Source organism: Electrona antarctica (assembly GCF_951216825.1).
Source record: "Electrona antarctica genome assembly, chromosome: 4".
Taxonomy (NCBI): domain Eukaryota; kingdom Metazoa; phylum Chordata; class Actinopteri; order Myctophiformes; family Myctophidae; genus Electrona; species Electrona antarctica.
The window spans coordinates 27,095,392-27,120,833 of NC_136809.1; the positions used below are offsets into that span (position 1 = coordinate 27,095,392).

The following is a 25,442-nucleotide window of genomic DNA, read 5'->3' on the forward strand; positions in this document are numbered from 1 at the left end:
GGGCGTTTAAGTTAAATAACTCAGAAGCTACAAAACATTTCAAAGTAAAAAGTTCCAGCATGTGTCTCCACAGTAAGCTGAATAATACAAAGTGTGAATGGAGTTTCTAGGTGAAAGTGATTTTTGACGTGCCATAGAGCTGCCATTGGGCCCCATTATAAATGTATCAAATTTGAAAGCTCTATATTTCTACAACTATGAAACATTTCAAAGATTCCTTTTCAGGCAAACATGTCCGCCGTAAGATGAACCTAAATAGGTTGGAATGGGGTTTTTAGGTGTAAGTATGTAGGACTAATAGCATGCCAAAGTTTGTGCTATTGCCATTGAGAATGCATTGGGCTTTTAAGTTAAATAACTCAGAAACTACAAAACATTTCAAAGTAAAAAGTTCCAGCATGTGTGCCCTCAGTAAGATGAATTATAAAAATCACACCCGTGTGAACTGAGTGGTGTAAGGTTTTATATAGCATGATCAGCTGTGGTCTGACGTAATGTCTAAGGTATTATATAAGGTAAGGTATTATTTAGCCTCACACCCGGATGTGATTTCACAACTGGCTGTTTTTGTGCAGAAAAAATGACCATGGTTGCTACGGTCATCCAGTTCACCCGGGTGTGATTTAATTACGTCAGAAATTATTTTGAACATAGCAACCATGCTCATTTTTTTCTGCACACAAAAGCCAGTTGTAGGAGTGGTTTACACCACTCAAAAAGTGTGAATGGAGTTTCTAGATGAAAGTGATTTTTGACGTGCCTATAGAGCTGCCATTGAGCCCCATTATAAATGTCTCAAATTTGAAAGCACTATATTTCTAAAACTATGAAACATTTCAAAGATTCCTTTTCAGGCAAACATGTCCACCGTGAGATGAATCTAAAATAGGTTTGAGTGGGGTTTCTAGGTGTAAGTATGTAGGACTAGTAGCATGCCAAAGTTTGTGCTATTGCCATAGAGAATGCATTGGGCGTTTAAGTTAAATAACTCAGAAACTACAAAACATTTCAAAGTAAAAAGTTCCAGCGTGTGTCTCCACAGTAAGCTGAATTATAAAAAGTGAGAATGGAGTTTCTAGGTGAAAGTGATTTTTTGACGTGCCAACATCTGCCATTGAGCCCCATTATAAATTTGAAAGCTCTATATTTCTAAAACTATGAAACATTTCAAAGATTCCTTTTCAGGCAAACATGTCCACCATAAGATGAACCTAAATAGGTTGGAATGGGGTTTCTAGGTGCAAGTATGTAGGACTAATAGCATGCCAAAGTTTGTGCTATTGCCATTGAGAATGCATTGTGAGTTTAAGTTAAATAACTCAGAAACTACAACACATTTCAAAGTAAAACGTTCCAGCATGTGTCTCCACAGTAAGCTGAATAATAAAAAGTGTGAATGGAGTTTCTAGGTGAAAGTGATTTTTGACGTGCCATAGAGCATGCCATTGGGCCCCATTATACATTTCTCAAATTTGAAAGCTCTATATTTCTAAAACTATGAAACATTTCAAAGATTCCTTTTCAGGCAAACATGTCCGCCGTAAGATGAACCTAAATAGGTTGGAATGGGGTTTCTAGGTGTAAGTATGTAGGACTAATAGCATGCCAAAGTTTGTGCTATTGCCATTGAGAATGCATTGGGCTTTTAAGTTAAATAACTCAGAAACTACAAAACATTTCAAAGTAAAAAGTTCCAGCATGTGTCTCCACAGTAAGCTGAATAATAAAAAGTGTGAATGGAGTTTCTAGGTGAAAGTGATTTTTGACGTGCCATAGAGCTGCCATTGGGCCCATTATAAATGTATCAAATTTGAAAGCTCTATATTTCTAAAACTATGAAACATTTCAAAGATTCAGTTTCAGGCAAACATGTCCACCGTAAGATGAACCTAAATAGGTTGGAATGGGGTTTCTAGGTGCAAGTATGTAGGACTAGTAGCATGACAAAGTTTGTGCTATTGCCATTGAGAATGCATTGGGCGTTTAAGTTAAATAACTCAGAAAATACAAAACATTTCAAAGTAAAAAGTTCCAGCATGTGTGCCCTCAGTAAGATGAATTATAAAAAGTGTGAATGGAGTTTCTAGATGAAAGTGATTTTTGACGTGCCTATAGAGCTGCCATTGAGCCCCATTATAAATGTCTCAAATTTGAAAGCACTATATTTCTAAAACTATGAAACATTTCAAAGATTCCTTTTCAGGCAAACATGTCCACCGTGAGATGAATCTAAATAGGTTTGAGTGGGGTTTCTAGGTGTAAGTATGTAGGACTAGTAGCATGCCAAAGTTTGTGCTATTGCCATAGAGAATGCATTGGGCGTTTAAGTTAAATAACTCAGAAACTACAAAACATTTCAAAGTAAAAAGTTCCAGCGTGTGTCTCCACAGTAAGCTGAATTATAAAAAGTGAGAATGGAGTTTCTAGGTGAAAGTGATTTTTTGACGTGCCAACATCTGCCATTGAGCCCCATTATAAATTTGAAAGCACTATATTTCTAAAACTATGAAACATTTCAAAGATTCCTTTTTAGGCAAACATGTCCACCGTAAGATTAACCTAAATAGGTTTGAATGGGGTTTCTAGGTGTAAGTATGTAGGACTATAGGCATGCCAAAGTTTGTGCTATATTGCCATAGAGAATGCATTGGGCGTTTAAGTTAAATTAACTCAGAAACTACAAAACATTTCAAAGTAAAAAGTTCCAGCATCAAAGATGGGAGTTGAACCTGTGGCCTCCAGATTCCCAGGCAGGCACTTTACCCATGTGTCTCAATTTGAACACTGTTGCCTGCCAGTCACAATTTGGGACAGGGTCTCAATTTGAACACTGATGCCTGCCAGTCACATGTGGGACAGGGTCTCAATTTGAACACTGATTTCTGTCAGTCACAATGTGGGACAGGGTCTCAATTTGAACATTGATGCCTGTCAGTCACAATGTGGGACAGGGTCTCAATTTGAACATTGATGCCTGTCAGTCACAATGTGGGACAGGGTCTCTATTTGAAAACTGATGCCTGCCAGTCACAATGTGGGACAGGGTCTCAATTTGAACACTGATGCCTGTCAGTCACAATGTGGGACAGGGTCTCTATTTGAACATTGATGCCTGTCAGTCACAATGTTGGACAGGGTCTCTATTTGAACACTGATACCTGCCAGTCACAATGTGGGACAGGGTCTCAATTTGAACACTGATGCCTGTCAGTCACAATGTGGGACAGGGTCTCAATTTGAACATTGATGCCTGTCAGTCACAATGTTGGACAGGGTCTCTATTTGAAAACTGATGCCTGTCAGTCACAATGTGTGACTCAATTTGTGGGACGCCTGAAAAGTCTTGGAAATGAGGGACTGTCCCACACAAAGGGGGAGATCTGGTCACCCTACACTGGGTGTAGGTACTGCAAAACTAGTCTCAAAGGTTTTCATGACGTGGCCGTACCACTGGCCTGTAGTCATTAAGAGTACTAGGAGGATGCACACCTTTGGGCACTGGGACGATGCAGGATGTCTTCCACCGCTCAGGCACACTCCTCAGTATCAAAGAGAGGTTGAAGAGATGCTCGAACGCCGCTGCCAGCTGTTCAGCGTAGGTCCTCATGACCTCATCACCCTTGGACTGATGCCATCGGGAGCTGCAGACTTGCCCTGGTGTAGCCTCCTGATTTTTCATAGAAGTGTATATTTGCACATCTTCAAATGTTCTTATGAATTGAAAATGGTGGACCCTGTTGTAAACAAGTCTTAGTGCTTTATCATGGTTTCGTCCACAAACTAGAAGTTTTTGTTTTGACTTGTGTTTTCGTATGAAATGTACCCATTCTACATAGCCTATCAATCAATGGATAGGCTGACTGCGTGGTAAGAAAAATGTAGCAGTATCATATCCCAGTCCTGACAGTGTGTATGGGTGTCCCTAAGAAGACACTCAACTTCTCTGTGGGCAGAGATCAGTTGGGTCCATGGGACCAAATGGGTCCAATTAGGGTGTGGTAATAATGGTACTAATTTTATGTGTCCGTTTACCATTTATGTGTCCGTTTACAATTATTTATAATTGTGTTTTCAGGCATTACAGCAATGATTTAGTCCATAGAGTTCTGCGCTCCGAAGAGAGCATTTTTCTACTTTCACTCAAATTACATGCAAATGTGTAAGTGTTGTACCAGCCGCAACCATAATTAATTTACACCAAGACAGGGCACGTTAGAAAATTCCATTTTATTGTCAGAACTCAGCACACATCAAAAACACTCAAAATTGATTGCCAAAAATATTGAGTGATACATAAAGATACAGTAGATCTAATTTCATCACAGACTCAAACCACAGCAAGTTCAGAGCAAAAGACAAAAATGGAATGTTTCTTCAAAACCAAAGTAGGATGTTTTATTTATATTCATGGGAAAGTTTTAGTGCTGGGCTTGAATCAAATGTACACCTGTGAAATTAAGCCCTTGCTTTCATTGCACACCTCTATGCTATTAAGCTGCTTTGGAAGGACTCAAACAGGATAGGACTAGGAATATCATTGTGGAAATGCAGCAGCTAGCAGGTAAAGCTACAAGTGAATATGCCCCCATGTCAGTCAACTGTAATACCCCCTTTCCCAACATAGATATTATGAAATATAAAGGGAAACTATACCTTTTTTGCACGTTATAAAAATGACAGGGTTAGGGCTTCCATTCTTTCCTTTTCTTTTGTGTGTGTGTGTGTTGGGGGGGGGGGGGGGGGGGATGAGTTCAGTCAGTTAAGAAACGAAATAAACTTTCAACAGAATTAATAGAGGTGCCATTATAAACTACATCATTATCACTGTATCACATCTCATAAATGCTATTGCTGGAAGGCCCACACACCCTCATGTTATGTGCATTTGCTCTGTCTTACAGGTATCATGGGCTGTGCATGGAAAGGCTTCCTCTCAGCAGTCATACAAGGACAAAGATGTGCATTCATACTCCATCGCACCACATTGCCGCTTGCCAACAAGAATACCATCATACAGTGTTTAAATTAGACTTAATTACTTTCGCAATAGACCCAAATTTGATCTTCTCCAATAAGTCACAATGCAATATTTTAAACCAAGCATAGTCTAAATACTTCCCAGTCCATGACCCTGTGAGAAAGACTTCCGACCCAATATTGGATCCTGACCCACCATGTAAGAAGCGCAGGTTAAAGAGTAAATAAGATACGTGTTCTTTGCCTGTTGTATGGACTATGTTTGTGTATATATTTGTATTCCCTCTTTATTGTATGCTCTTTGTCCAATAACTAACTCAGCGTTTACTGACATACAAGTTATCTGCTGAGACTCCACAGTAGCAAAGATAATAACAGTGTAGTAATTTATTCCCTGTCTGTTCACACTTACTGGAAAAAAAACAAAACAGAAATCACTCACCCTGTGTACACAAATATTTGGATTTATAAGTGAATAGATATGGTCCTATAGTTCCGCACAATCCACTTATTTTCCTCCCGAGGATGAAAATAGACTTTTGCAGCTAAAAATAGATTTTTTTTGTTTTGTAACTGTAAAGTATATAACCCCCACCCTATGATTTATATCATATGAAAAGTTGTATCTTTTTCTAGAGGATCTACAAAATATAACAATGCCCTTCATTTTAAAAATAGTTTAATTCTTCTGATATAACAGGACGCATTTCTTTCTTCATTTGTGTCGAGATACATTCAGGACATCAGTATGTGGACACAGGTCAGGAATAGTGCTATAGACAGGAGTCAGAAGGAGGTTTTGTGATAGGTCACTGCAGAACTGGAGTCTTCTTAGAGCCGGGGTTACGGCTGGTACTGGAACTCAGTGCCAGGTTATCAGTAGCGAGTCTGGTACTCATGGTGCCATCTGTTGAAGTCGTTGTAGAAGAGCACAATGCTCCCAGACGCCATGCCAGTTATGATGCTCCTTTAGGGTTAAGAAAATAAAACGTTACCTATCAAAAGTTTATTTCATTGCTCATGTTTTTACATAATTAACGGGCACGGTTGGTCTGGCTTTACCATAGTAATTCATTGTAAATGTAATGCGAAATTGCGCATTACATTCTTTTGTGGTCTCAGTCCACGATCATGACAGATGGGGTCCTGAATAGAGGCTCTAGACGTCTACCATGATTGAACCTTTAAAATGTTTCTGCCCTCTGCTTTTACCTTTGCATGTACCTCTCTGAAAAGCATGCCTTGTCATAAAAGGTGCGTGTGTGTGTGTGTGTGTGTGTGTGTGTGTGTGTGTGTGTGTGTGTGTGTGTGTGTGTGTGTGTGTGTGTGTTTGCGTGGTACCTCTGGTCATGAGACAAGGCCATGGAGCGAATGCCTGCATCACAGCCTGGGTAGGCGAAGAGCTGCTTCAGGTCGTAGACCCTCCACACAGACACCACCCCTCCGTCTCCACCCGTCAACAGGTACTGGCCGTCACGACTGAGCAGCATGGCCTGCAACACACACAGAGACAACGTACCTGTCTTTAATGGTCCTGTGAGAGGACAGTAAAGGCCTATTGAGACTCCCGTTTTAGGTGATAGGTGACCACCGAAAAACAGTGGTAAAAACAAGATAGATTTGGGTTAGCGATGAGTCGCTTACCGCCAAGGCATGATGACATGTTGTAGTTTTCGGTGGTCACCTTATGACCTAAAACTGGAGTATGAATAGGCCTTAAGTTGCTGAATACAAGTGTTCCCCATTAATGGCACCCAGGTACTACTTAACCTAGTGCTGTACATGAGAAATATCAAATTTATAAGCTCGCGAGGTGTTATGAGCTTGTAGATTTGTAGCTATTTTTCATAATTTGGGACCACCTTTGCCTCATGACATGCCTAGAAAGAGGTTATGGCCTGCATTTTTGGACCCACTCATGGCCTAGATCAAATCATTTTTGGACCCGCTCATGGCCTAGATCAAATCATTTGTGGACCCGCTCATGGCCTAGATCAAATCATTTTTGGACCCGCTCATGGCCTAGATCAAATCATTTTTGGACCCGCTCATGGCCTAGATCAAATCATTTTTGGACCCGCTCATGGCCTAGATAAAATCCAAGCATGGGAGTCGCTCCTGACTCCTGTCTCTCCATAAAGAAAAACTATACCATGGGGAGAGTACTGGTCGTTTCCCGTTTAGAAAATAAAACATCATGCATAATATGGTGCATATTACAGTATGTGCACACCATCTCAAAACAACAACAATTTGCTCATTTCAGTCAAAGTAAAAACTCATATATTTCTGTGGTGCTGTGACACGGCCAACGAGCTCAAGTCTGCAATAGTGCCGTCCCTGGAGGATTTACAAACACTGATCCCCGACCAGCCGCAATGATGGCTCCCCACGGCGAGGCTCTGAGATTTACTCATCTGCTCTTCCTGAAAACTGTGTTACAGTTTAACACGCCCCTCCGGGAAACCAGCCGCATACACAAATCTGGCTGTGTGCTGCACTATGTTATGTGCACAGTACATAGTGATTATTGAAACTGGAGCAGACAGAAGCATCAATCAGAGCGTAACCAAGCCTGATGTATTGATGGGGCGGCATAGACATTCCAACGGCCTCCAAAGATGCTAATTTAGAGTGAAGCTTTGTACTTAGGATGCAAAAGGCAACCATAGTTCAGCCACAGTTAGCTTGTGGAGACAATTCAAAGGAAACACTTCAATCATAACTGTCACAAGTGTTGAAGTAAACTCGTTTGTCCAAGAGGAAAAGGAATAACTTCAATGGAAGTTCTTAAGTTGAAAATCTCAAATTGAACTTCTCATTTGTGTTGAACATGAACACATAGAACACTGCCTCAAGAACGGGAAGTACGTTTTGACGATAATAAGACATGTCACAATTTAATTTGAGCAAATATGGTGTATGTTATGTTTAGGAACGGCCCATAACTCAGCTTAATGAGAGATGTGTTTCATATTCTGATCACACAAATGCTTATTTACACAGACATGCGCGTACATGCACGTGCACACACAAACACACATACAGAAACACAGACAGACCTAGAAGCAGATACACAAACAGACACATACTGTACGTACACACACACACACACACACACACACACACACACACACACACACACACACACACACACACACACACACACACACACACACACACACACACACACACACACACACACACACACACACACACACACACACACACACACACACACACACGCACACACACGCGCGCACACGCACACACGCTGGCATGTGGACTGAGCCACAGCGTTAGATCTCGATCCCAGATGGCAGTGAATGGAGCATGACAGAGCACCGCATTCTGTTCTCATCAGTTTGGTTCTGATCCATTCTTCACTGTGTACTGGAAAGTCTTACGTTTCAGCAGCGATCACAGTTAATCTGACAACAGCGATAAAGACCATCCTCAGAATGAAATCAACACACTTAAACAAAACACAACTGTGGTGCGCGTCAGAGGAAGAGGGGAAGTTATGGCTCCTTTGTGTTGAATATGAAATGTGAAACGATGCCAGGGAGAACATTTGACAATAATCTACCCCAAGTTCAATAGAGGAAACATGGCTCCCAAATCCTGTTGTAATGACTCTTCACGTTACGCCTGCTCTGCTCCACTCCTCTCTCAGCCATCTGCTCTGCTCCTCTCCTCTCCTCTCCTCTCCTCTCCTCTCTCAGCCATCTGGTGGCTGTATTCCAGTGGTTCCCAACCTTCAGCCCGGCCCATGAGCCCACCCATCAGCTGCCATGTTCGCTGGTTAGATGGGTGAGCCACATGCATTTTCAGACCATGTTTATTTGAATGATCAATCAATCAATCAATCAATCAATCGTGTTCCGGCTTGTATCAATGGCACTAACAGTGTTAGTTTTAATTTAATTACATTTTGTATTTTTGTATACTTAATGTTTGTTATATTATCATTCAAATCTATGCGTTTTGCCAATTATTTAGGGACAAGGTTGTGAATCGCTGCTCTAACTGGTCTGGTATGAGGAGTGGCTCTATTCACTGGTTCCAGGGACTATGTGCTAACTGTGGACTGTAATGGAAGTGCGTGACCCTTGTGAAGCCCGGTGGGAGACTGTGGAGAGCTGGCAGACGAGGCCGCCAGCCGGGCCAGGTAGGGGAGGCTCCCTGACAGACATTATAAATCAACCCGCCGCTGTCGCCGGGCGCTTAAACAAGATGGCCGACGGCTCCACGGGGGCTAAGATGGCCTCATAGGCTCGGGTGACAAGAAAAAAATGACTCCAGCAGAAACACATGTCTCTTTTTTATATCCATATTTCCTAGCAATTCATTTATGAGGTGGGGGGGGGGGGGGGGATTCAGTGCCTGGGAAAGTTACAAAAAAACAAAAAAAATGTTTTAATTTATGATGCTGTTAACCCCCCTCCTTTACATGGATGCAAGGCGGTGAAAGACAGATCTGGTGGAATGGTTCCACAGGCAGAGTTCTATTAGTGACTATAATCCGTTCAACATGGCACTAGTCCTTATGCTGTGTAAGCACTTGAAACCTAGCATCCCTATTCTGGGAAAACATTCGGCGAAAGACCAGCTATTTTCGGCAAAGACATTTAGTGTAGATGGAGGGTAAAAATAGCGGACCAAGTAGAGTGCCGACCTGGATCAACTGAGTACTGTATTGACGGTTTACGTGGTTAATGCTGCACCGCATTGTGAGCTTGTAGATCGGCAATTTTCACTATTTTAAAATGTTTTTAAAAATAATAAAAAAGATTTACAAGGTTTCCACCCGACAGTCACGAAGTGCAAGATCAGAGAAAATGGCACGAACCCTATAGTCGACAAATGACAGAATATAAACAGTCACAAGAGTGCAAAGAAAACTCTATTTAATGCTTCAAAGAAACCAGGACAGGCTGGTAAATCAAACCCAGCATTTGTCCTATAACAACATGCTATCGAAATAACATTCTTAGCCAAACACACGCTGGCTCATGGGTACAGCCAGACCATCTCTCTCTCAAGTAGACACAGGGTGAGCAGTGGACTAACAGTTACTTATCCTGGAGTCCTGCTGTGCACAGGCTCTGAGGCCCGGAGGAGCAGCACTAAATACTGCAACAAGTCAGAATCTCAAACTGGGCAGAGGGGATGGGGAGGTGTGTGTGTGTGTGTGTGTGTGTGTGTGTGTGTGTGTGTGTGTGTGTGTCGACTGAGGGTTGAGTCACACGTAGCCTCACTCCAAGATGTTAGGGCTTCCCTAATGGTGTGTGACAGGGCAGGAATTTACAGCAGGGGAGGAGAGGAGAGACGATGAGGCCCTGCCTTGTCCTCGGGACAGTTTCACCTCTGAAATATGGCGGACGTTATGAGAAATATTACAGAGGGCAGTCTATGGGGGTTATTTCCTTGAAGGACGTGTAAGTACATAGCGCCATCGTTAGAACGACCCACTGTGCTCAAGTATTCACATGCAAGGGAACGCTGGACGTGCTCCCCCCCCCCCCCCCTCTTTATAATGCACTCAATCATTATGTGTCTGAGCGGCAAAGTGTGCGTTTGTGCACTGTATAGGCATTGTGTGTGTGTGCGTGCGTGTGTGTGTGTGTGTGTGCTCGCACACGTGTGTGTGAGTTTTTGTGTGCACTCATTAATCAGTATTATAGTTAAGTTCTGAAGAGGAGGGGGAGACAGAGAGAGAGAGAGAGAGAGAGAGAGAGAGAGAGAGAGAGAGAGAGAGAGAGAGAGAGAGAGAGACACAGAGAGAGAGAGAGAGAGAGAGAGACAGAGAGAGATGTAGGGCTCCTAAATAGGAAGCAGGTGTGTGATTGTCTGTCAAACCAGTCCTGGGGTTACATTTCCCAGGCATACGCCTGAATGCGCACATGCACACACACACACACACACGAGGACAGGGAAGGTATGGGGCTGTGGTGGTCACCATGTCGTGTCACCCAAGCCGTCAGGGCGGAAATGCAGTGGAAATGGAGGAATGTGTTGTCTGGCGCTGGAGGAGAATGGAAGTTAATGGGCCAGAGCTCAGGGACTGGCCACTCTACTGGCATGTTCTGTAACACTGCCGCTGGGCCGATCTGATCCGACAGCAGCACCCTGGATCAAAGCAACCACTACCTCGTACTGTGTGTGTGTGTGTGTGTGTGTGTGTGTGTGTGTGTGTGTGTGTGTGTGCATGTGAGAGAGAGAGAGAGACAGACATTAGTATGCCGGGTGCCCACAGTTCAAATGGCCCATGCCTTTCTCAGATCTCCGCAGCAAGTCTTTAATCAGCAAGAAGGCTGCAATGACCCCACCCCCCCCCCACACACACACACACACACACACACACACACACACACACACACACACACACACACACACACACACACACACACACACACACACACACACACACACACACACACACACACACACACACACACACACACACACACACACACACACACACACACACACACACACACACACACACGACACTTGTTGGGATTATTTATGATTGATGCACTATCCAGTCAACCTCCAGATAATTTATGTTTTGAAGTACTCAGTGCCCTAAAGAGATCCACAAGCCAGTAGTTAAATCCAATTTAAATGTACAGTATGTCCAGATTGTCCACTTGTATCAAAAGAGTGAAGTTCTTCAAATGGGTTCTTAGAAGTCTCAACAAACCTCTGATTCCTCAGGGAAGGTTGACTTAACAGTGATGCTCTTTCACATGCAGGAGCCATTTAGAGTCAAGCTTGCTCAAGGACACTTCAACATGGTTGCCTATGGCAGGGGAGAGGTTTGAACCTTCCGTTTTCCCACAGAGAAATCAAAACCACTTGATTGACAACCAGTGGTCCATGGCATCATTACAGGGGGTCAATGGAATTATGTTTTAAAAAATAAATATTGTACCTTTGTTAAATGTATCAGAAATAGTATGTTTAAACTATATTTCAGAAGTCCATCAAATATTCTGAAAAATCTTTCGGCGTAATGTGGGAAACGCTTCAAATGATGACTGTGAAGGGCTTGAGATATTGCCTGATGCAGAGTACCATGCACTGAAAGCAGCAAATCTGCAAGCTCACCATGTGGCACGCTGTGACACATTGTGAACTTGTAGATGAGTTTGAGAAATGTTCAAAATATGCTAAAGAAAAGAACGGTTGAGAACCCCTGCTCTAGGCTAACCCCCTCACCTTGATGTTCTCGTCCATCTCCATGTGTCCAAGCTGCTTGCCGTTGACGCTGAAACGACAGAAGTGTCCCTTGTCATAGTAGACGACACAGTGGCCCTCGGTGGACGACTGGATGAGACGGGGCCGCAGGCAGGCCTCGGGGCCTTCCAGAGTCCGCAGCAGGTCCCCATTCATGGAATGGATCAGACAGGGTCCCTCTGGACGTGGCATGGAGAAAATGAAACATGGGTTAATGAAGGTCAAGCTGTGGGGCTGAGTGACATGAAGACAACAGTATATTCATCTTTAATGAATAGCTGTGGGGCTGAGTGACATGAAGACAACAGTATATTCATCTTTAATGAATAGCTGTGGGGCTGAGTGACATGAAGACAACAGTATATTCATCTTTAATGAATAGCTGTGGGGCTGAGTGACATGAAGACAACAGTATATTCATCTTTAATGAATAGCTGTGGGGCTGAGTGACATGAAGACAACAGTATATTCATCTTTAATGAACACAGAAGAAGCATTGGCTGAATGAGGTCCAAGCTCTCATCATCATTCGGTAAGAGAAGAACATCCAACAGGAGCTTCACCCATTTAGGATGGGAACCCCTTTTGTTTTGTTTTACCTTTCAACATGGGAACCCCTTTTGGGGTAGTTGTTGATATGTACAGTAGGCTACAATATATAGCAACATATAGTTTTTTGTCATTTTTGAATACATGCAGTATTTGAAGTTCTCAGTTATAAATGAGTTAACGGAATGAATCTACACAACAAAATAACAATTATTCTGTTTTCCCTAGTCAGTGGAAAGTACAACTAGAAGTGACTAGAAGTGGATCTTTTGTAAGTTTGTGTTAGCTCCTGTTTGGGCTAGTTCTTGTTTTTGGCCCAAATACTCTTACCCTTGCAGCCACTGATGACCAGACCCAGCTCCGCACACACACTGGCACAGGTTACCTCGCAGTCATGACCCGTAAGGATGGCTCTGGGTGTGACAAACTCTGCTGTGGAAACACACAAACACACACATGTTAATCTTTGAATATGAGCATCTACCCACACTCAATTCCAGGTTTTGACCAGTAGAGGGCAGCCAATACAAACAAATGTCAGACTGAGTGACCCAATCAGTGATGGTGGTGTGAGGATTAGATGCTTGTGCTGAAAAGGATGAGTGAACACAAGAGATGCAAATTAATTAAGATGTTTATATCTTCACCAAATAGGTTCACTTTATGTTTTGACATTATATTGCATATCAATCAAATTTAAATTTAACAGGATAAATAATTACAACAAGCAAATTATGAAATGATCAATCCAAGACCAATGCAATCTAAAAGATATTCTCTGCTATGTTGCAAGTCTGATTAAAGGTTTTTATATGGGTATTATGTCATATTTCCTGGACTACATGTTGTCTCAGTAAGACAGCCATCCCCCTATCCACAAGGAGGAGCAGTGGACCAAAGCATTATGGGAATTGTAGTCCAGGAAGGAAGTGAGCCAAGTGTCCATGACATCACGGAGCCCATGGACACTTTGAAATACTAAAATATCTACAAACACATATTACCCACGTAAAAACCCCAGGAAAGTGTTTCTCGTCTCCCAAAGATCATTAAAATAAGATCTCTCCTTTCTTCCATTCATGTAGAATTACATGACATTTCTGCACAAACGGCAGCCATTGATCAGCGCCTGATCACAGACTGCGAATGAATGCTGAACACGTATGCAGGCACGTACAGTACGGAAGAGTATTGAATTACTGTAAACTTCTGATGCGTCATTTTCTGTGACAGGGAAAAAAGTCCAGTGAACACATTTTTAGTAATAGCATCCTGATTCACATGCCAAAAGCCTGTAAATGTTACATGCCCTGTGGACTGTTTGTTTTCTGTCTTCCCTCTCCGTGGATGTGCACGTCAGCCTGTTGCTAAGGAAGTGGTAGTTTCGACTGTCTTATCTCGCCTCTCTCAGGACGGCACGCACGCACACACACACTCTCTGCCAAAGCACTACGGCTGCTCTCTCTCCTCGCACGTCACCATCAGCATCCATCTCTCCTTAACGAAGCCCTCACCTCACCGCAAACACACTCACTGGAACCAGATGTCCACAGGACTGCGCGCGCGCACACACACACACACACACACACACACACACACACACACACACACACACACACACACACACACACACACACACACACACACACACACACACACACACACACACACACACACACACACACACACACACACACACACACACACACACACACACACACACACACACACTTTTTTCTTCATTAGATATAATTTAACAAATGTAGATTGATTTGTGGTAGACGGGGCACCCTACCCAACAGTAGCATCCAGACAGCTAGTAAAACTGTGTGACACTCTGTTCCAGTTTAATGGAGCTGGGCTGTGTGTGTGTGTGTGTGTGTGTATGTGCATGCGTGCCTACCAATAAAATTAATTGTAGTGTAAAATGGTGGGTCTCTGGTGACCTCATGCGTCTTTGAAGTGCACGCGCGTGCGTGCGTTTATAGATAGGTGTGTGAGTGTGGGTTTACATGATCAGCAGTGCAGTGGGGTCTCAGGGCCCAAAGTGTTGAGTTCATTAGGAGTTCATTAGCAGAGGAAGGGGCCCCAGAGCTCCATGCCTTGTATCCACTGACCCACAAACTTCTCCTTTACAGAGGGCCCTCATGTCCGGCCCCAGAGACCCAGGCAGACAGGGGTCGCGGCCGAAGAAGCTAATATTTACGCACATAACTGCTTCAGCAGCACTCGGACAATTTTGTACTGTCCGTCCGTCCGTGCGTGTGTGCGTCAGAGGTCTATTAGCCACATTTTATAAATGAGCATTTCACACATGAATCATATGATTTATTTATTATACTATATGGGTATGGGTAGCGCGCACACACACACACACACACACACACACACACACACACACACACACACACACACACACACACACACACACACACACACACACACACACACACACACACACACACACACACACACACACACACACACACACACACACACTTTCAAGAGAAGAATACAACTGAAAAGAAAAACAAAATATAGTATACTTAAGGAATTAAATGACAGAAAATAATGGGGTGGCTTAATCTGCAAGTCAAAGTACCACTGAATTATTCTAATGAATTATTTATTTCACATGTAATTGATGCTACTTTTTCCTTCAGGAGACCCTACTCTTTCCTGGGCGACGAAAGGCATTGGTTACCAGTGCACTCTACTTATTTATAGTCAACTGTAAAGAGAAATAACACAAAGGCTTATCTTATGCACCAGGAATTTAAAACGTATAAGTTATAAGCCTACAATACGATGCCATCGTGCTGAAGAGGTTGAAGTTAGTGGGTGCTTGTTACAGCAGCGGCCTCTGTAATTCAATTATACAACTTTGAAACTCAATACAGGTCAAATGTACGACCGACACGTGAACTTTTCACCAACAAGACACAGCTTCTGTTAAAGTTTAATTAGAGCTTTAAAACTAGAGCTCAACTTCAGCCAGAGAGAGACTTTAAATACGGTAAGCCAAGCGTTACAAACCACTAGGGTATCCTCACTGACCCTGATACTGTAGTATGAGGTCCAGTTGTTCCTATTTACAAAAGGTGAGGTCAGTGGGATTTCATTTGATTAATACAGTTCAACATACTGTCTGTGTGATTATTTAAGTATGTGTGTATGAACACATACACACATAAAAACACAGTAATAAATCACACACACACACACACACACACACACACACACACACACACACACACACACACACACACACACACACACACACACACACACACACACACACACACACACACACACACACACACACACACACACACACACACACACACACACACACACGATAATTGCCTTATATTAATGCCTTGTAGATATAATTCTTAATTTAATTAATCAGGTGAGGGATTATTTCTATGTAGATCTGTTTTTTAAGTTATTTTCAAATTATTATTCTATATTTTAAAATTATTTTCATATAATTAGTCCTCACTCTGTATCACAGGCCATTTCAGAAACCTTCCCATCAGTGACATCATCAGTAAGTAGATTTTTGTCATTTCAAACACGATTTCAAACTTGTATTAATACAAGAACAATGGCTTCTATGCACATGGGAACTGTGCACAAAAAATCATGCACAAAAACTAATTTCATCCACTTTTTTTTATGTGTAAAACAGTAACGTGACAATGAACCTGATTCTTCTATTTCAGCATTACAACTTTCCACGAAGAGAAGTTTCTATTAGCTTGGGATCCACCAATCGAATTGTGTCATCGGTCAGCACGTTTCTGAACGGTCCACAGCCCACCAATGAGAAATGTAGTTGAGTGAAAGTATCATAACAAGTATACAAAAAACTACAGCACTCAAGTAAAATCTACGTCATTACTGTCCACCACCGAGTGCAACCACCCTCCAGGTCACCAGCCGGACTGTCTACAGGTCATTAAGTTACCGACCAAATGCCAAAAAGAAAGTCTGAATTATGTACAACAAGACCACGGATTAAAGCTCCATGTCAGATTTCACTCGCAGAAGATCAATAAAGCTGATATATTGGTGTATCGTTTAACCTTTGGGGGCCGCTGGTGGCCATTTGGTTTGCATTAGGACCACATCTGATTACAATCTAATAGCTATCTGTAACTACAGCCTGGACACTGAGGAGGGGATCAGCTATCTGGGAGACGCAGGTAGGCAAGAGGTAGGTGTGTGCGTGCGTGTGCGTGAGCGTGCGTGCGTGTTAGTGAGCGTGCGTGCGTGCATGCGTGAGTGTGCGTGCGTGTGTGATTGCGCATGTCTTTGTATGGTGTGTAATCCTGACATAGGCCAAATTTTGGGACACGTTTTCAAGCCAGTTAATATTGGGGATGTGAGGACGCCATGCCAAATTAGGGGAGGGGGGTTAGTAATGGAATTTAGTAATGGTAAGGGTTACGTTCATAAATATAACAGAGGCACGCATTCTGAACAATGAAACAACTGTAAACTAATTGTGTCCAGTTTAAGTCTCTCCTTTGACCAGCAGATGGCAGTGCTGTCTGAGGAATCTCATGTACTTTTGTGTCAGTACTGGAGACCATGACAACACAGTGTGTGTGTGTGTGTGTGCGCGCGTGTGTGCGTGCACGTGTGCGTGCGCGCGCGTGCGTGTGAGCACGTGTGCAGCAGACGCTGACTCTGTGTCTGTGAATGTGTGCATGTTCATATTAGGGCTTGCAGAGTCAGTCGTGTCAAACTTATGAAGTGTGTGGGACATTCGCAATTTCATTACAGTATGCACGAGTACAACTGTGCATGTGTGCGCGCGTGTGTGCATGTGTGTGTGTGTGTGTGTGTGTGTGTGCGCGCGCACACACACGCACGCACGTGCAAAGAGCACCCTGTGGTCTGGGTCAATGGAGCATCACATTGTGGTGGTGAAGGGCTGAGCTCTTGGCTCACAGCTGCACGTAAGCCTGGTCTGATACAAACACACTGACACTGTATGTATGCATGCAGAACTGCACTAATGCTACAGTAAGCCTGGTCTGATACAGACACACTGCATGCATGTAAAACTGCACTAATGCTACAGTAAGCCTGGTCTGATACAGACACACTGCATGCATGTAAAACTGCACTAATGCTACAGTAAGCCTGGTCGGATACAGACACACTGTATGCATGTAAAACTGCACTAATGCTAGTAAGCCTGGTCTGATACAAACACACTGTATGCATGTAAAACTGCACTAATGCTACAGTAAGCCTGGTCTGATACAGACAATGCATGCATGTAAAACTGCACTAATGCTACAGTAAGCCTGGTCTGATACAGACACACTGCATGCATGTAAAACTGCACTAATGCTACAGTAAGCCTGGTCTGATACAGACACACTGCATGCATGCAGAACTGCACTAATGCTACAGTAAGCCTGGTCTGATACAGACACACTGCATGCATGTAAAACTGCACTAATGCTAGTAAGCCTGGTCTGATACAGACACACTGCATGCATGTAAAACTGCACTAATGCTACAGTAAGCCTGGTCTGATACAGACACAGTGCATGCATGCAGGCACATGTGTGCAATTGCGTGGACACAGGATACATACTGTAGTAGACTGCACAGGAAATAGACTCACCATAAACATACACACACAGACATGCATTCATAAACACCCAGCCTAACACAAACAGGTAAGGATAGCCTCTGTTATGTGTGAAATATGTATTAAGTATGTTTATAAATGCGCGTTTAACCATATACTACTAGTCCCGGCCCAACAAGCAAATAGTAAACATGTGGCCCGCCATCATTGATGTAGACCCACCTTTGGGACTGTCAGTGATTGGTGAGTGTGCGTGTAGGCTACTCGAAGTATGCAGGAATCTGCAAGCATTTTGGTATGGGACAATGATATAAACATGTAATTCATGTATAATTCAACACACTTCAAAATGTAAGAACTACAATAAGCAACAAATATGAACAAACGCACAAATGAACAGACGGAGACCGACCCATGAATTTTAATATCCGCTTGAAATAATTAGTTTACTGCATAATCTTTCTCGAGTTTAACAGCAGTGCTTGAATTAAAGCTCGCTATCGCTAAACTGAGGCACAGGCACAAGCGTGCACACACACACACACACTTGACCCTAGAGAGAACATTTTCATAAACACACAAAATAAATGCACGTGCTACACTTTAAATGTTTAAATCTAAATCAGAAATGGTGAACCTTCCTGAAGTGCCTAATGTGTGTTAGACCACATTATACCTTGTCTGCTACATTCATACATCTTTTCCAGACCGGAGACAGCACTCATGCGTCCTCTTTCAGAGGAAAAATTGCATACAGGGCTGCAAGCGCGCACGCGCACGCACGCGCGCACACGCACGCGCGCACGCACGCGCGCACACGCACGCGCGCACACGCACGCGCGCACACGCACGCGCGCACACGCACACGCACACGCACACACGGACACACGCACACACAGACACAAAAAAACTGTAGGCATAAAGGAAAACAAGTCACTAGCTTTCCCAGCATCACGCAGCCAGCGTGTACTGTATGACTATGAGGTAAGTGACACAAGGCCATCTAAAGTCCCGTCCCTCAAATCAACAACCGATGTGGCTTATTATCCAAATCACAATTTGTCATAAATTTCAGCCCATTTGTAGCGGAGCACTTAACAGCATGTAGGGCCCATCTAAGCTGGCCAAATTAGCACCGAGAAGGCTAAGGGCCCGGGCTATGTGCACTCGTCCCTTTGATCGTGGCTGGTTCCATATGTTATGGTGACGTGAAGGGCCGTCCTGTGACATTTTTCACTTTGATGGACCGGCCGTTGACCCTGGAGCCCGTGGTCGGCCGGGGCCTTTCATGTGGCGGTCGCCGACCCCCAACGCCACACAGGCCGGCCGTCTCTAAGTGGCTCTCACTTTCACTCACTCACATTAAGACAGGTTGAGGGCCCTCTCTCTCACCCTCTCACACAAGCACATTTCTCACATACCCATACACACAGTCAAATCCTGAATGTTAATTTAACTCCTCTCTCTCACACACACACACACACACACACACACACACACACACACACACACACACACACACACACACACACACACACACACACACACACACACACACACACACACACACACACACACACACACACACACACACACACACACACACACACACACACACACACACACACACACACACACACACTTCTCCAGTGCATTAGTGAGAGCCCGTTTGGGGTGCAGCAGTGCTAGGAAATCCAATTGGACTGCAGAAGGCCTGGTCTACTTACTGTAGATGAAACTAGCTGTTACTTTAGAGAGAGAGGCCGTAAATCACAGACCGCTACAGAGACAGCACTCTAAGAATACCCGCCCCTCTGCGTGTGTGCGTGCGTGCGTGCGCGTGTGTGTGTATTCTTACTGCCTGGACTCTCTCCGATGCTGCAGTGCTTTCCGTTCCAGTACCAGAGGAGCAGGGTGGCGTCTCTGGAGCCGGACAGCACGTAGCAGTCTCCTCCGATGTAGGACTCTGAGCGGGCCAGGCACGTCACCACGTCACGATGACCAAACACGATCTGACTGAGTTTCCCTGAGAGCACACACGGACGGACACACACACACACGGACACACACACACACACACACACACACACACACACACACACACACACACACACACACACACACACACACACACACACACACACACACACACACACACACACACACACACACACACACACACACACACACACACATGCATCAGTGTCATCATACACATACACAGAATGGCTGTTAAGCATGTAAACCTCCTCTGCGGGAACGAATGCACACTCGCACGTATGTCTTTTTTTCATTCGATCAGTAAAAAAAAAGTGTATAGATTTGCAAGACAGTGTAAAAACACCCGGATAGTTAGCTCAACCGTCTGGGCACCTAGGCTGCCAAACCAGCCGGACGGCGTGCCGCGGGTTCAACTCCCAGGGCCTGACGACCTTTGCCGCGTGTCACTCTCCATCTCTCTCCCCCTTTCCTGTCTGACTACTGTTCCCTATCAATAAAGGCATAAAAAGCCACCAAAAACAATTATTATTACAATACATTATTATCTGTATTTATTATAAGCAAACGATATATAAAAGCATCCCGGTCCTAATATGCACAGTATATGAATTACATCTCAATACAGTATTGTGTCTTAACACTTTGACTACTGAACCGAGTTACTCAAGTTCATTGACTGTAGAACACTTTCCCTCCCATTCGCGAGTTGCCCGAGTTATGTTTTCATTGTTTAATCCGCGTTTTAAATCATACGGGCAATCCACCGGACAGAGTGGAATAGGAGACGCGTTATCATGACGTCATCGACTCAAATTGAGTCCCAATTCATTACAATGAATGGGTGGAGCGGTGTGGGGCGCTTCCTGCTCCGTTCTGTTGTTGTGGTCAGCACTTTGGAATATTTTTTAACACTACGACAAGCGATTACACCGCTTTAAAGTGGATTTTCATGACAAACAACTCAGCGGTCAGCGCAGTGGCTCTTCAAAGGTAACTTAAAACACGGCAGTGAAACCTGAAACACAATCGTTTAATCCTGCCGTTTAATGCCATTAAAATTGTTAATGCCTATAAAATGCGTATAAAATTGTTAATGCGTATTACGAAGGATTCATTTTATTCATTAAAATGTAATATTTTAAACTTCAATACATTGTGTACATGAAGCTACCGTATGTGTGTATTCTACCGTTGCCGCTATTATATTGATTTATTTTCTTTCTTAATATTCTGTTAATCTAAAAGCACATTTTTAATGATTTATTTTCTTTATATAGAAATGAATTGATATACAAAAATTCTACTAAATAAATGAATCCGATTAACCACTTAAAAGATGTCTTCAGCCATTTTCAACCTAATTCATATAATTGTTCCTCACTAATGCTCACTGTAACATACTGTAACATGTTTGTCTACACACCGTGTCAGAGCAGGGCTGTGGACTGTTCAGAAACGCATCATTTCAAACAAGATTTAAAATTTGCATTCGATTTTTTATTAATACGAGAACAATGGCTTCTACAGTATGTTAGCATCAGTGTTGTTAGTGTTACTTTTAGAAGTGGGACTCCCCCCCATAAGACACGTGTATTTGCGTGCACGTGCGCAACACGCACAGACACACACTATAAAACCATTCAGACATGTATAGCCTATTTAGAAACAGGGTTTACAATGCTTAATCGTATCCATAAAAGTAAATGACAAGTCAAAAAAACATATTTTTCCTTCCTCACTACACCCCTGGTTAGCATGGTAACTTTCCATGAATAGAAAGCATGCAATTAGCTTGGAACCCCATTCATGTCACTGCTAGGCAGGTTTGTAAACTGTCCAAAGTCCTCCTACAATTTTCAATTCAGGAATTTAGCAGACGCTCTTAATCCAGAGTGATTTACAGTAAGCAAGAACAACACATAGTAATACATCAAATACATATAAATAGTAATCAAGGATCATAAGCAAGCTAAGGACTTAACATCCGTCTAACAGTAGAATATCTGTAGTATCTGTACAGTATATATACACTATAGATCTAAATTACACAAGTTTAGCCTTTGCATATGCCTGTAAGGTCGTAAAGGCTAGCGCAAGTGCTACGGCAAGTGCTGTGAGCTAAGATGGAGTCTGAAGGTGAGTTTTCAGACTACGGCGGACGATTGGGAATGAGTCTGCAGTTCTGATTATACTGGGAAGTTCATTACATAGTTTTGGAGCCAGAAGGGAGAAGAGTCTGATCACAGTGAGTTGACAAAAATGGTGCTATATTTCAATATAGCACAGTATTAGTGAGGACCAATTATATGAAGATAGGTTGAAAATGGCTTATGTGTTTTTTTAACCCTAATTTATACATGGAAACATCTAAAAGATCACTGAATGTGGACTACACACAAAATTAGCTTCTGGCTAACTCTGGCCCATTTACATGGATTTGAAAAATGACGTGTTGATTAATGTGCATTGTCTCTGTTAAATAAATAAATGAATAAATGTTGCAATGTGACACATTGTGAGCTTGTACCTAGATCGGCTATTTCTGTTATTAAAGGAGAATTCTAGCGCTTTTCTTACAGAAATCTAATGTTATTGAATCCATTAACCAGTGGTAGAGCCCAGCTCAGCTCTGACCGTGCACAGCGGGTTTATCACAAAATTGCGTATTTTGATCGCTCAACATTCTTTTTTCTTTTCAACATACAGAGTTTTGTCCCAAATGGGCTGCAGTAAAAGGCAAACTGCTGATAAACCCCACCTCCTTGCTCAGAGCTACTGTGCGCTAGAGATGGATTATTTTAATTTCTTCGCCTCTACCAGTGGTTAATGGATATAATAACATCAGATTACGGTAAGAAAATCGCTAGTCGGGCATTCTCCTTCTCCTTCTATGATCGATGAAATCAATTAGTTAAATTAACCGTTGCACCCCTAGAAAATTACTCTACCGGTATGTACCAAATTCTACGTATGCAGGTGTGATCAATTTTGCACGTGCTTGCGTGTGCGTGCATGTGTACGTACGTGCTCAGCCAGCCCGTGCACATGTCCTCACTCTGTGTCTACCAAGTGTATATATAAAGAGGCTAATTGCTGTCAGATTTTCCCCCGGCCCCTTGGCTCTGCACTGAGCTGTCTAATACTCATTACACTCCCCATACTGTGACCTCTGCAAGTCAACACACCGCGCAGTTTACAACACATGACATTTCTGTCTGCTGCTGTCCGGAGGATAATTAACTTGTATCTCATCAGTGATGGAGAACGCCGACGTGAAACTCTTCCACAGAGGAGCTCTACGCGTCAAGACGAGACGTGAAATGTTTGACATCTTTGTAAACTTTGGAGAATAAGTAATGATTTCAAACGCATTGGGTGGGTGGACGACGTAATGGCTGCCATGCTCGCTTCCGTCTTTGTGCACGTCTGCACGGACGGACACGCACACAAACGTGCGTCGAGTGCACAAGCACAAACAAAGGTTCAAACACACACACACACACACACACACACACACACACACACACACACACACACACACACACACACACACACACACACACACACACACACACACACACACACACACACACACACACACACACAGCAATCTGTAATTGACCCTTTGCTAAGCCCCACCCCCCAAATAGTGATTGTCCAATTACTCACCCGCCTATAGGTGACAGTAATAATACTAATGGCATTAATCGTAACAAAAATTTACAATTTATATTATTTTAAAAAAAAATCTCTGATGTGTTGACATGGTTGGTTACTTTGGCATGGTGTGTACTCACTGCAGATTAATGAGCAAAGAAGTTGATTGGAATTAATTAGATGCCATTTCTCCCTCTTTTTAGCGATAACATTTGTATTTAGTTTGTATTTAGTTATGCACATTTTTCCAGTGCACTACTGCAGGCCTTGTTGACGCTCGTTGAAACTATGGCGTGTTGGGGGGCGGAGCTTAGCGAAGGGTCAATTGTCATCGGAAAATTACGGTAAATCAAGTAACTGAGAAAACAATCGAGAAACTATGTATGCAGGCAGGCACATGACACACACGCGAATGGCGCACACACAAACACAGGTGCGTGCACACTTACTTCCTGTCTACATACACATCCTCAAACAAATTCAATTGCTCACACAGGCATATGCGGCTGCGTGTTCTGTGCACGTGTACCAATCAGTTCAGTGTAATTGATAAACCCCCTCTGTTCTTTAACCTCGGGGCTTCAGGGACCCGGGTGGCAGCTGTTGAACGCTGAGCAATTGAAGCGTGTGTTTGGAGGTTCCAGGCTCGCACACCGCCGCTGGCAGCCACACAATAGAGCTATCTCTCTTCTCCTACGCCCCCCACTCCACCCTCCTCAGTAGAAGACACAGAGGCTATGGCCCAGAGAAATTGAAACGCTGGCTGTATTATAGGTGTGTGTGTGTGTGTGTGTGTGTGTGTGTGTGTGTGTGTGGGGGGGGGGGGGGTAGCAGTCTGAATAGGAGCAGGGGACAGAGAGCTGAGGACCGCAGTACAGAGACAAGCCTCAAGACAGACTCATTTAAGACCCTTGACCTGCTGGAGCGCTGTGTGTGTGTGTGTGTGTGTGTGTGTGTGTGTGTGTGTGTGTGTGTGTGTGTGTGTGTGTGTGTGTGTGTGTGTGTGTGTGTGTGTGTGTGTGTGTGTGTGTGTGTGTGTGTCAGTAGCTAGGTTTCCATTGACTTGTCTGACGGGTGTGTCGACATGAACAATCACATATATCACTTGTGAGACAATACATCATCCTACTATAAAAAACAAAACAGCTGGACATACTGGGGTCCCACCTAAAAATACAGACTTTTGTGATTAAATTGAAAAAGCTAAACGCAAAGGCCGTGGTTCAGTGGTTTCTATTGCAGAATAACATAGACAGCATATACTGTACTGTAGACATCCTTACCATTCAGAGAAGATGTATTTTTGTCCCAACTAAACATATTCACATTGATTGATGCGAGTGCAGAATAGTCTTTGTCAATGCAATCTCGGTCAACTGTAACCTAGCTGGTGATA

General features: G+C 43.2%; 1 protein-coding gene across 9 annotated transcripts in view; it reads right to left on the reverse strand.

The window, feature by feature from the left end:
* Window positions 1-4,208: 4,208 nt before the first annotated feature.
* Window positions 4,209-25,442, reverse strand: part of lrba (LPS-responsive vesicle trafficking, beach and anchor containing) — a 312,184-nt gene continuing 290,950 nt past the window's right edge. For all 9 annotated transcript variants that reach the window (XM_079499894.1, XM_079499893.1, XM_079499897.1 and 6 more), the window contains 5 exons: window positions 20,247-20,414; window positions 13,102-13,203; window positions 12,205-12,401; window positions 6,319-6,470; window positions 4,209-5,944 (listed from right to left, as the gene is read on the reverse strand). In XM_079499894.1, coding sequence (XP_079356020.1) covers window positions 5,854-5,944; window positions 6,319-6,470; window positions 12,205-12,401; window positions 13,102-13,203; window positions 20,247-20,414 — 710 coding nt within the window. In that variant the 3' untranslated portion in view covers window positions 4,209-5,853. The remainder of the gene's footprint in view (window positions 5,945-6,318; window positions 6,471-12,204; window positions 12,402-13,101; window positions 13,204-20,246; window positions 20,415-25,442) is intronic.